We start from the raw sequence: 13,936 nt of genomic DNA, 5'->3' as shown, positions 1-13,936 counted from the left end.
CCATGGCTGCAGGCACGCAGAGAAACAGGTGCCAACCTGTTGTGGCAGGGGAGTATGGGTCATCAAAGTAACCTGATTATTAGGCGCCCAAATTTGAAGGAACGCCGAGGAATCGGCCGGGTTTGCTATAATTTTCTCCTTCACGTCCGGATGCAGGCCGTGCATGAGGTGCCGCAACCGATCCCCTACTGCCAAAGATGCATTAGCTCTGGCGAACAACTGTACAACATCGTTATAATATTGCGTTGGGGGTTCTGATGGCAGCTGGATCCGGTTGCGCTGCCGCAAATGGGCGATTTCTATACAGCGACGAGTAGTAAAAGACGTTTGTAGAAGGGTCGCCGACTCTTTCCACGAATTAGCGGCCCCGATTGAAATTTGAATGGTGTGCCACTTTTTGCGCCCCCGTCAAATGCCAGATTTAAAACTGTAACCTTTGTAGCTTGATCTCAGTTGTTCAGTGAGGTTACACGTTCGCAGCAAAGCAGCCACTCGGAGATTGATTCTTCTGGCGCACCTCTTAAGACTGGCCTTCCGACAAAAGGGTTAGCTTATGGGGGAGGACATGGAAGCAAAAGCAGTAGAGTGTTCTGTCATAGTCTAGCTGTGAGAGGTAGGTTCCAGAAGTCCGTTACCAAGGCCCATGATGCATAGAGCGCGGTTCTCGATACCCAGCAACCTCTACCACTTTTTAGTGAAGCGCCACAGCTGTTAACTCACGAGCTCACCAGGGAGATGACAATGAAGAGAAATAGGCTCGGAGCGACTCAAGCGCAAATCATCACGAACGACGACGGCGAAAAATGATCAGAATACTACATTTATTAAGTTTCTATTCCTTTAAACATACAATTTAAACATATTACATACCGGTCATACTGGCATGTATTACATATTATACAGTAATGCATGTAATACATGTAATACATGCCTGTATTATACATGTAATACAGGTATGACCTGTATTACATACAGGTCATACCGTCGTCGGCGGCCTGCCTGACTGGCCTGGTTTCCTGTGGTGAAGTGGCACAAATGGCTGCTGTCTCCTTGCTCATCCCAAAAAGACAGGGACCTTCTCCTTAAATTGCTTTTTGCAGCATCCAAAGGACACAGGCGTCTTCACTAATCGCCTACTCAGAACAATCAGGCAGGCCGACGTGATGCAAATGGCGCCAGCGTTTAAGTGACCGGACATGGTCTCGAAAAGACGCAGTGAATAAATAAATCAAAACTAAATCGATCAAACTAACATGGCTGATGGACAGAGTCTAGCGTTAACCGATCGCCAGACGTACGCACGCTCGTCCCCACCCGTTTCGGCATCCCTCAGTCGGCTGCAAGTGTAAGAATCCCTTGAACGTCGCACACACATAGTGACTGTCAGGTGGGACTGCTTCGGTAGGCCGAGAGCACATGCTCGAGGTGACATCGTGGTCATTCCCGTGCAAAGGCTCCAGTTGCCGCGCCGCTCATTTTCGTGTTTCCACGTCTCTGACACCGTTTTCGGCCCGGCTCCCCTGCATCGACAGAGAGCCAATAGACACAAAAAGAAAACAAAGGCACACGCGGTATACTTGTTTCACGACAAAAGCTTGATCACTACAGAATGACAAAGAAGGAATGGCGTCGATCGATCGACGAAGGCGATTCGACGACGACGGCATGGCGAGAGTAAAATGATGTTACTGAAAGGATAACGATGGTAAAACGCTGCGTGACGATGACTGTGTGACGGCGATGGCTAATAACGACGACAAGACCAGAGTGGGTTGTCAAAGTTAGATTGACCATGGTGAAACGACCGCGACGACTGTATGACAACGGCGCACTGACGACAATGACATGACAAAGGTGTGAATACAATGGGACGACGACGGGCGTATGTTGATGATGGCGCGAAAACAAACTCTATGAAACCTGTTTAACAACGAAGGCACCCAGACGATGACGTGACGACGGTCTGATAACGGATGCGCAATAGCTACTACCTGACAACAGATGCATGAGCAACTTTCTGATGATGACTACGTGGCAATGGCGGCGTAATCACGACTGAATGACGACAGTATGATTACAATAGAATGACAAAAAAAGATCGATGTCAGTGGAACGATGGATGCGTTATCACGAGGACGGCATGATGACAATTGCTGGTAGAACATTACTGAAGTGATTACGATGGCAAAACGACCACGGGACGAGGACGGCATGATGACAATGGCTGGTAGAACTTTACTGAAGTGATTACAATGGCAAAATGCCAGCATGACGATGACGGCATAACAATGGCACGACGATGACGTGACGAGGATGACATGATGACGGCAGCATGATGGGAGTTGTATGACTAAGCTACAACAACGACAATGAAACGACCTTGACGGCATAACGGCGGTGGTGTGACAGCGACTAGACGCGGACTGCATGACGACGATGGCGTGGAAACGGTGCCGTGACAGGGGTCGGCTTACTAAAGTAGGAATGACTGCAATGTAACGACCTCGTCGGCATCACAACCACGAGCACATACTTAGCGGCCAAAGCTGTTAGACAACTTGGACCACTGGGTAGACACAGGTGTGACGATGGCGGCATGATGAGAGATCACGAAGGTGCAATGACGACGATGGACCGATCAGGAACGTAGATAGATAGTTATATAGTTAGGCTGAAAACGACGGAAGTAGGCAAAGTAAGCTAATCGCATTAATAAATTTATTAAGGTGCGCTGAAAACTGCACTTCTCACGTGGTACACTACCAAGGGGCGCAACCTGTGGCAAGACGCCAACGAGATGGACCTCACTCTGGTCACTGACAAGAATTTTCCTACTCGCATCGGCAACTCCGTCACCCGGGACTCGACACCTGACCTAGCGTTCGTCAAGAACGTTGAGGACGTGGGCTGGGAGAACACCGCCATGGAGTTCAGCAGCGACCACTACATTCTCGAGACCAACTTCAAGGTGTCTCGGAGTAGGATCAAGGAATTCACGTTCATCGATGGGACCACCCAGCAGAGCCAGGGCACCCGCCACCCTCGAAGAATGGTGCGAAGGCGTCCGGAACGACGCTTCGGCGGCTACCAAGAAAGTGGAAACCGATCTCGACGTCTAGCGGATGGACAGCAGACTTGCCCACCTGGTCGAGGCCAAAAACGCCCTGCTCCGCCGATGGAAGGGTCAAAGGCTCAATCGCAGACTCCGAAAAAAGATCTCGGAGCTCAACAAGGTCATCGATGACCACTGCAAGGCGCTATGCCAGCAGCAGTGGGACGAGCTCTGCGAATCCATCGACGGACAGATGCGCAACGGCAAATCCTGGGGTATGCTGAAGCACCTTCTCGACGAAAGCGGCTCAAAGTCAAATCAGAGGCATACGTTGGCCAGGGCCCTTCACGAGGCCACCAGGTCTCACACGCTCGATGAGCTCGTCGCAAAACTGGTACAGAAGTACTTGCCCGTCCGTCGCGACGGAGATCCAGTGACCCAACTCCCAGACTACCGAGGCCCTCCACGCCCCGAGCTCGACGAAGACTTCTCCATTGCCGAGGTTAGACAGGCCATCTTCGCGCTCAACCGCAAGTCTGCGCCGGGTCCAGACGGAGTCACCAACAGAATGTTGAGAAACCTCGAGGACACGTCGATCGTCTTCCTGACCGACAAAATCAACGAGTCCTGGAATAGCGGCGTTGTTCCTGCAGAATGGAAGATGGCCTGCACGGTGCTCATTCCCAAGCCCGGCAAGGCCCCGAACATCGAGAACCTCAGGCCGATTTCTCTAACCTCCTGCGTCGGCAAGGTCATGGAGCGCGTCGTCCTCAACAGGGTCAACGGGTACCTCGAAGACAACGAGGTTTACACGTACAACATGATCGGCTTCCGCGCCGGACTCTCGACGCAGGATGCAATGCGCATATTAAAGCATCAGATTGTGGATGGCCGTTCCAGAGACGTCAAGGCTTTGCTCAGTCTGGACCTCGAGAAAGCTTTCGACAACGTGCTCCACAGCTTCATCGTAAAGACCATTTCAGATCTGGGTCTCGGCTCCAGATTCCATAGCTACGTCAGCTCTTTCCTAACGGACAGGAAGGCCAAGCTTCGCATTGGGGACTTCCGCTCCAACGATGTGCCCCTCGGAGGGCGGGGCACTCCGCAGGGCGCCGTCATCTCACCCACCCTGTTCAACATCTGTATGATTGGTCTTTCCGAGAGGTTGGCACGCGTAGAGGGCGTCAAGCACACCATATACGCCGACGACATCACGTTATGGTGCTCCAGCGGCTGCGAGGGCAGAGTCGAAGAATCCATGCAGGAGGCGATAGACGTGATCGAGGAGTATCTCCGCCCCACCGGACTTCGATGCTCCCCCGCCAAGTCGGAGCTTCTGCTTTACAGAAAAGAGAAGGGAGGCAGACCCAAAGATTGGAAGCCAGTCTCCGAAAGCAGCATCAGTCTTCGCACTTGTGACGGGGGGGTGATACCCAGGGTTGACGTTATTCGGGTCCTGGGCATGTTTGTGGAATTCAACGGCGGGAACGGAACGGCTCTCCGCAAGATCATCGCAAAGACGGACAACGCTTTCCGCCTCGTTCGCAGAATAGCAAACCGGCACCGAGGAATGAAGGAAAACAATCTCCTCGGGCTTATAAATGCATTCGTTCTATGTCACTTTACGTACACAATTTCTATGCATAACTGGCTCAGAGCGGAGCGAGACAAACTCAACGCTCTCATCCGCAAAGTGGTCAAGAGGGCTCTCGGGCTACCCATCAGGACCCATACCGAGGATCTCCTTAGGCTGGGGGTGCATAACACTGCCGAGGAGATTGCCGAAGCCCAAGAACGCGCGCAACTCACTCGCTTGAGCACCACAGCGGCAGGCAGACACATCCTCGAAGAGCTGGGTTACCAACCTGCGGGATTCACGATGGTCAGTACCCCGATCCCCAGGTGCATTCGAGACAAGTTAGAAGTGGCTCCTGTGCCCTGAAACGTCCATCCCGTCCATAACGAGGGCAGACGCAAGGCCAGAGCAGCAGCCATCCTCAAACAGATCAAGCAACGAGACATTAGTGCAGGCTTCGTCGACGCCGCGGAGTACAGCGATGGGAAGACCTTTGCCATCGTTGTGGTCGACTCCAGTGGCAAGATTTCCAACTGCGCCTCCATTCGCACTTCAGACCCCGGTGTCGCCGAGCAAGCCGCCATCGCCCTCGCCCTGCTAGACGGTCGTGGATCCGAGATATATAGCGATTCCAAAACAGCAGTTAGGGCTTTTCAGAAGGGCTGCATCGCAAAGCAAGCTGCTCGTCTTCTTAGCAGCTCGAGTCGAGATGCTCTCACGCATCATTCAATCCACTGGTTTCCAGCTCACGTAGGGTCGATCGAGGGTGCTCCCCCGAACCTCAATGAGTCTGCTCACGAGGCTGCGCGTGACCTCACCGACCGCGCTTCCTCTACAAGAAGCACCGACTCCCCTCCTCCCTACGGCCACAGGACGCTCCCGCTACTCACAACGAGCCTATTAAATTCTTCTACAGGTCTAGAAGGGTCTTTCCACCCCCTCACCCCAAGTTGAATAGGGCGCAAGCCGTTTCGCTTAGGCTTCTGCAGACCAGTACGTATCCGTGTCTGTCCGTTCTCCACGAGGCTTACCCGGACGTGTATCGCGACGACGCCTGCCCCTCCTGTGGGCAGACCTCCACTCTAGCGCACATGCTGTGGGAGTGTGGGTCGACATACCCCAAGTTCATCAAGGAGGAGTGGGACTCGCTTTTGCGTAGCCCCGCTCTAGAAAAGCAAATCCTGGCCGTCCAGCGTGCCCGCGACCGGGCCGGTGGGCTAGACCTGCCGGTCCCGACGTGGGACTAGCCGGGTGCGCGACGAGTTCGCGTCCTCGCCGGACCTACAATAAAGTTTATTCACTCACTCACTCACTCACTTCTCACGTGGTTTAAAACCCTTTCCACCTTATTTACCATCAACGCCATCAGGAATTGGCATGAATGCATCAAATTATGTTCAGCTTTGAAATCTGGTCTTCCATCGGGCATGAAATCCACTCCAATGTTCAACGCGATAGCTCACCGTACAAAGTATGACGACGACGGTATGGCAAGAGTAGAACCACGAAACTGGAATGACGACGATGGACCGACCACGATGGCCTTAACCACCACCATTTTCCTAGAGGTTCAAACAGGTAGGCAACATGGGACACTGGGTCGACGTAAGAGGCTAGATAGATAGATAGATAGATAGATAGATAGATAGATAGATAGATAGATAGATAGATAGATAGATAGATAGATAGATAGATAGATAGATAGATAGATAGATAGATAGATAGATAGATAGATAGATAGATAGATAATAAAACGACTAAAGTACTCAAAGAAAGCTAACCACAATAATATATACAATAACGTGCAGTAAACGATCTGCTTTTCACGTGGTTTCACTCACTTTCCACCTTGCTGACCATCAACGCGGGCAGTAAATGGCGTGAATGTAAGAAATTATACTCAGCGTTAAAATTTAGTCATCACTGGACGCGAACTACATCAATGTGTAACGCGCTAAGAATCAAACGCTTAATACATTGGATAAGTTGGCCCTACAGCGGAACGATACGCTTTCTGTGCTCTCTGTTTTCATTCGTCTTGAGAACCGCTAACGAGCACTGCGAAAACCGCAGCCGAACAGCGAGAGCATTTGCCAAAAAGATGGTTTTATTAGCTGAACTATGTGTGTGGCCGTTAGTAGCCAATTGATGCGCATTATTTTGGCTCGTGAAGCAGTTCAAACCTGTCAAGTATTAGCTTGTTTGAAGCCATCCGTAAGTGCGCACCAGGTTCCCTTCAACCAATGGCAGAATATTCAATCTCGCAAGGCAAACGGGCAGTGAAAAGACACGCGAGATAGCCGCGAACTACCAAGAAAATTTACTTAAATAAATAAAGAACTACATTGGGCATTCTCTTATAAGACACGTTCGTGAATCCGGCTTTGCAAACAAAAACGCCAGAGTGCAAGCAGCCCGAGAATGCGGTGGATGTCGTCAATGTTTTTCGACGTCTGAGACACCCAGCTGGGCACATTGCTGCTAACAAAAGTAAAACGTAAGTTTGAAATACAAAAAAAAGTCAGAGCTCAACAACGAACAATAAGAAGAAAGCAAATAAAAAAAAAAAAACGCCAAAACCGTACACAAGAGGCGTTCTGTTCTTCAGGCCTTCTATGAAACGTCCGAAGTAAACGCGCTAGTACTTGAGAGTACGCCGGACGCCAGAACAAGACACTTATGCCAAGTGCCAATCGCACTGCTGACGCCCTCGTGCAAAGTGCGCCACAACTTTATAAAAGACGGCGAGCACATTTCAAGGCATTGCAGCGTCCAGGCGGCAGCTGTATTGTCTGGCATTGATGAACATATCGTGTACGTTCACACTTGTGGCGCGGTGAAAATCGCGCGCGATAATTGGGTACTTTGCAGCACCCGCTTATCAGGAGAAGAATGTGCACTTCTTCTTCGGATTCATCTTTGATCCGTACGGGCACTGAAAAGCCCGCGCGAATGCCTCCGAATTGCTGACAGCCTTGTTGCAGTCGACCGTGTGTGGACCCATGGCTCTGGGAAGGCTGCACGTCATGTAGCACAAAGTCATGAAGAACACCTGATCGCCCGAGAGATTCCGGGAAATACCCTGTGGACTGTCGTCGTCGCTTTCGCTGATGGAACGCCTGTACGCTGCGTAGGCCACTTCGAGCGCGGGAATCTCGGGAAAGACGCTGGTCCTGGAGCCGGGTCGGGTCGGATAAGTGGGGGAGTCACCTACGGGCGCCTCCTCTGCAGTCGCCAGGCAGCCGTCCCGGTCTTCGAAGGCTCGAGAAGCGGCGCTGTAAAACAGAGTACTGTAATCTTCCATAGCTATAACAAAACAGAGGTGCGGCGTTAGTAGCGCACTAAGTAAAACAGGTCACTTTAGATTACCACTGTGATTATTAGGTAAGTCCTTTCGTACCGTGAAGCGAAAAGAATTCCGGTAGGAAACATCCAGTTTTGAATAATGTGGACGCACCGACGCGCTTTCAGATAACATTTACAATATGATGTTCGTACAGTGTTTGGGTGGCTTCACTCTGTAAAAATTTCCCAGCTATCTCAAAATGCAGTCAGGCGTACTTGAGAGCGTATCGCGATGTCAAAGTTCTTCAGTGATATATCAGTTCAGAAACTAGCTCTTCCAGTTGGGTTACAATATACGCGAACATCCGTCTATTATTCCGGGCAAAAGGATCTCCTGAGTCAGTCTAGAAATTTCTTCGCACAATTACTTACAAAGGCTATCTTAGTTTGAACAACCGTGTCATGGCCAACAATGGCGCATCACCACAAGCAAAGCCTTGAACCATTAACTTGGCAAAGTAGCGAATATAATGGGTGATTATATCAATCATGTTAGGAAAGCAGTCTATCTGTCTATCTGTGCCTATCTAAAGTCTGTTGTTCTGGAATAACCTGCCATGTAAAAAGGAAAATCATCACGGTCTCAAAACTAGGCTAAAGAAGCTTACCTGGACAAAAAGGAGTTGCCGAACGAGCCGTTTGGATGCCACCGCAGTCCCTGTCTGTCGACGGATGCGACGAGATTGACAGCCATGGAGAATCCAAGTCCTCCATAGAACATAGCTTTGGTCCCGTCAGAGTAGTACAGGGGCGGAGTAAGGGCACCCACAGCTACCTTCACTGCGCCACTGGCAGCATCGTATACCAGGTACGGCAGCGCGTAGTTGACCGCGTAGCTCAAGCCGTCAATACTGGTACTCGTACGGTACATATCAGCGGCACGCCGACTCGATTGGATCCAATATTCTGCAAATGGTAATTGGGCGCTGGGAAAAGCCGCGTACATGCGATCGAGTGCCTCGTTCTTTAGGAAATTCTCGGGGGGCCACAGCTGCAGGCGTGTCAAAGACAGCTTCATGGCGGCAAGCTGTCGGTTGTCGGCATCCAGCCAGTCTGTCGCGCTGACCAAACCACTGGCGGTTGTAACCAGGTTGTCGAAGTATGCAGAGATGACGGCGCGCTGCTGTCTTGAGAAGCGCGACACAGAGGTGAGGGAAATCACCAGGAGCCGGTAGGCGGTCTCGACAAAACGTTCGCAGAAGTATGGCCGGTAAAGTATGACGCCTTGGTCGTACCGGTTCTTCAGCAGCTGCAAATCTACTGCCGGGGCCAACAGTTGCACGCAAGACCACGCAATCAGGGACAGCAGCTTGGTGTCAGTATACGAGGCCAGAACGGCCGCCATGGTCTGGAAGAAGTTTTTGTCGGCTATGAGAACCTGGTCGTTCGATTCCATCTCAGGCTGAAGCTCTAATTGCTTTAATGCCCGTAGCCACTGCTTCGAGTCCAGAGGCGGAGTGTAGAGTCCAATCTTGGCGATTGGCACCAGTACTGGGTGGACTACAGGTGGACGCATGGCCAATAGGAGTCTTCTAAATACGTCCCCTTCCAATGCTATGGTTGTCTCTATGAGCGTCTGGTTTATCTTCGCGTCCTTGTCATAGCTTCCCTTGAGGATGTAGAAGAACGCAGCCCAGTACTTGGCGTATCCGCCGGTATTTTTTACCGTGAGATGATGCTGATACATTAGCGGTATAAGTGGGCCTGGATCTAAAGTCAAACGCCAATTCAGTGTGGGTCCCAAGCGCAGTAGTCTTAACTGAAAGAAGAGCGAAACCTGCCACTTGAATGCGAGTGTTATCAGTACATCGAGGGCGCTGGTGTCACTTGACTGTGGCTCTTCGGGCCACGACAGTCTACACTCCTTTAGGAACTTCCAGAAGACATCCACGTTCGAGCCGTATAGTTTATCGTCGCCCATGCATGTTGCGTACATGATTAGCGGCTTCTGGCCAACCCGAATTATCTTGGCGCCTTCTCTAAGAATGTTTTCGAACAGCGGGAACCAAGATTTCCGTACGTCATCCATGGCTGAGTTAGAGTGCTCAAGGTAGCCCTCTGGTGGGGACCAAGCCGAACAGACGTAAGCCCCGAAGTTTTGGCAAGGATCGAGGCTGCTGTTTAGTTTATCGGAAAGACGCCAGGCGTGAACGAAGCAATCGCTGGTCTTGCAGTACGGCTTTGTCGGAGCAGTTTGTTGGTCTCGTCTGAACAGGATGACGATGGCAGCTGTCACGGCTGTCACTATGAAAATTAAGATGGCCGTGAGGAAAATGTGCTGCTTTGTGACAGGTACCCCAGCTACTCTGGCCACTATCCGTGAACCGCGCTGCCCCTGCGAAATGAAGCACGAAAGAAATATCTCACTTATTCCTGATACCATAATTACGCGCTGAGAAAAAGTGCGAGTACGTGTATGTTACCAGAAAGAAGTACACGCGCTTTTCAATTTATTTTTTGCTTTCTTTACGTGAATTTTCTGACAGCTGCCATTCCGGCATGAACGAAAGCGGAGAAACATTGGGAATGAGCCAGGCCAGTGCTTGCTCTCGCTTTTCATTATGTAGATTTGCGTCCCTTTGCTGTTTTGCTGAGGAACCAAAGCATGTGTTAGATTGTAAAATAGGCTAAAGATGTTATACAGGGCAAGCAGGCCTATGCGTTGACACTAGTTGCTATTTCTAGCTCGCTATTCGGCTCCCCTGTAACAGAATTGCATGCGCTATGGAGAAGCGGTTAGAGCTTGTTGTGCAAGGATCTATAGGCCGGTATTTCAGTGCTTGCATGCGGCAGTGGTATTTTGTCAGCGACTTCTGGTACGAGCCAGCGAACGGTAGCCATAGCGCTCAGCCTCTTCTTGTCGTATGCTTACAGCCAGTTCGACTCAGCTGTCGCGTCAGCAAGCCAGCAATACCTGTGCTGTTCGCGGTGACGTAATGGAGACTGGGGTCGAGATTTAGGTCCAGTAGCACCAACGCTGTGGTTTCAGCCGTTATGGTTTGGTACGATGTGCTTGATTACGCACTCTCAGTTTCGAGCACTTCCAGGTTGCGCGTCGCACGCGCTGTGGCGCTTTTCACACAATTATCCTTGACCGCGAAGTATTTTTGAGGCACCGGATTGAGAAAAATAATCGTTACTGCGAGCCCCGCTGCCCTCCAACTGAAAGGATCAGCGAGTATTCTAGTCCTCGCGATTATGACACCGGCCGCGGAAGTTCCAAAGTGTGGAGCGAAGTCCGAAAATAATTAGGCTTTCTCGCGACTTCTATGCTCGAAAACATTTTCGGTCGTCCTTCCGTACATATGTGCCACAAGGGAAAAACATCGACGGATCTCGTGCACTGTGGGAATCGATGTAAGCGAAGCTTTGTATGCGGATTATTTATTTATTTATTTATTTATTTATTTATTTATTTATTTCCCCTCAGGGCCCGAGGGCATTACAGGGCATTGCTTTGATTGACAATAATTAGCGGTGATGTTGGTGGCGAGTGTGTAAGTTCTTCAGTGTTTAGTCCAATACCAGAGTGGTGAGTTGACGTTGCACGTTACCCTGCGTGCGCCGCTGCTGTTTGTCTGCGTATCGCACAGCATACACAGGGAGACGTGTTTCCTTGAGGCGCTATTGTGCGTCATTGTATATAATGCCTGAGTGGGCTGAGCATTATCATTGCTTCACGTGGCACATCGCATCGTGGCAGGAGTGTTAAACTTTAATGGAATGATAGAGCCGCACGTAATTCAATCATTATAATTGCATGTATACATTGTATGCATACATTCGCGGTGTGCACCACGTTTCGCTGCGTAGCCAAGGCGCTCCTAATACGCGCGACCCTTGTTTCTGGCCTGAGTGTTCTCGAAACTGAGTGATTGCTATGGAGCCATTTTGCTGGCGCGTGTTTGCGTGCTCCTTCTGCATTCTTGGCGAGCATACTGTTGAGACGCTTCAGACGCCAGCTGCGAGCGGTCTCTTCAGGCTATGGACGATTGTAATGGTTACACTATCACAGCACAGCACGCCACCTCCACAGCCCAGCACCTGCATTTTTATCGCACAGGAAAGCAAGCACAACACGTCCCATACGCACAAACTGTTGAACGCTGCCGCGGCGGTGCGGGTCGGGATTCGCGGAGGTGAGTGCCATTTTGTAGTATTGCAAGAAACCCAGTGGCACGCACAGCAAGACCATCACAGCAACGCCCGGAAAGTCGCGAGAAGAGGCAAAGAAAGCTTCGAAAATGAACGTGAGGGCGAGACAAGGCATCTGGTGCTGTAGGGAGCTGTAGCAATACCGACATACATCGCTGGTCCTTAACGTGTACGTCACCTCTGCCGCGGATCGGCCCGGCATTGCACTATCGTCGGTTTCTTTTTTTTCTACACGCGGACGCAATAGTGGGGAAAGGAGCCCATAACAGCTTCCCTGGAAAATTAATTATCTTCCCCAAAGGTTGCAGGAAACGTCGTCTGTTGGCTTCTTTTTCGCCATTTTGCTTCCCCCATCTTATAAGTTGTCGGAAAGCATAACCCCCTAATCTAGCTGGCGGCGGTAAGTACCTTTACAAAGGCTGCCATCACCCTAAAGCAGAGATTGCATGTAGGTTCCCTAGGCATGCGCGGAGGCTAGTGCCATCTGGTAGCGTTGCGAGAAACCCAGCGGCATGCGCGACAGAACGATCACATCATCACCGCCCGGAAAGTCGTGAGAAGGGGCAAAGAAAGCTTCGCTTTAAAAAATACATCTCCGGATTCGCAACTCAGCGACTAACATGATATGTCGAAAATTGCAGCGACTATATCTGACGCCTTTTTGATTGCCAGAGATCGCACACTGACACCTCTGCCTGTGAGCTGCGGCGGGGACGCGGAAAAGAAACAGCTCGCTCACGTGTTCCGAGTCCCAGATCGAAGCCTTGCTTCCCCGTCGGCTGGCCCACTGTTCTGCAGAGCGTTCTCTGCTCATTGTCTTGAGGCCTTCAATGAAGGACAAGAACGAGGCTTCGCGCTGGGACCCCAAGTCATGCGTCGACGACTTTCCCGAGTGTCGGCGTCTCGAGGCCGCGTGGGTGGGCATCGCCAGAGTGACGGTAGAGCCGGAGCGTGTCCTCGCCTTAACCGCACCAGGCGGTAACTTTGCACGGCAGACTTCGGCCGTCAGGCTTGTCTCGCTTGTTTCCTTGTCCGATGTGGAAGATGCCGCAAGGGCTGTGTTAGTCTGAGCGCCCGCAGCAGGCTCTAGTGCCTGTGTCGGCTGCGAGGTGTTGCGTTCTCCTGGAGGAGGTTGGCCTTGGCCTTCGGCGACTGCTCCAGCTTTTGTTGGACGCCCATCGGTGGTTCCTTGTTCTACCGCAAAAGGTGTTTCAGTCGTAGAAGCGATGACCCGTTTGGGCGTGCTATGTTCGGTGCTGCCGTCCTGTTGTTCCTGAGGTGCGCTGATGTCGGTTGTACTAGGCTGGACGCCCTCGTAAAACGACAATCTTCGCTTACTTTTAGGAGGTTCGTTCGCGGGAATTTCGGCGACCGATCCGGCGGTGGCGGTCGCACCTCTCGGTAGAGCTGAATCCAGCGGGACGTCCGCGGTAGCACTTTGATTGGGATAGCTCAGACGCTGGTGCATCCCTTCAAGCTCGCCAGAGGAAGTGGAGCTCCGCGAATATTCGCGTCCACTGGAGCTGGTGGAGTTTCTTCGAGGGCGACGCCGCCTCTTGCTCTTACCGGCTTGATGCTGAGAGCTCGGAAGCATGTCTCATTTGCTTTCTGTGGTATCAAATCGCAGAGCCCAGGATATGCAATCGGAAATGCGGTTACCCTTCGTCTTCTTCTTCTTCTGGTATAGCTCGTAACAAGCCCGTGGCATTCGCATAGGACCAATGAGGCCGGTTCTCGCAGGCAACGCTAGCGCTGCCTGGATTCTAATGGCAATTTTAGTGATACCAGAAAATGTTCAGTTACTAATA

At 51.2% G+C, this 13,936-nt stretch overlaps 1 protein-coding gene across 1 annotated transcript; it reads right to left on the bottom strand.

Moving 5' to 3' along the window:
- Window positions 1-7,509: 7,509 nt before the first annotated feature.
- LOC126524691 (endothelin-converting enzyme 1-like) lies at window positions 7,510-13,596 on the bottom strand. Its single transcript, XM_050172983.2, has 3 exons — window positions 12,868-13,596; window positions 8,582-10,308; window positions 7,510-7,903 (listed from the first exon to the last, which is right to left on the bottom strand). Exons 1-3 carry the CDS (start codon window positions 13,594-13,596, stop codon window positions 7,510-7,512), a joined length of 2,850 nt encoding a protein of 949 aa, XP_050028940.2.
- Between the last annotated feature and the right edge of the window lie 340 nt (window positions 13,597-13,936).

The sequence above is a fragment of the Dermacentor andersoni genome, chromosome 3 (genome assembly GCF_023375885.2).
Source record: "Dermacentor andersoni chromosome 3, qqDerAnde1_hic_scaffold, whole genome shotgun sequence".
NCBI lineage: Eukaryota > Metazoa > Arthropoda > Arachnida > Ixodida > Ixodidae > Dermacentor > Dermacentor andersoni.
Note: the sequence above shows the minus strand (reverse complement) of the source record. Positions and strands in the feature narration are given on the sequence as shown.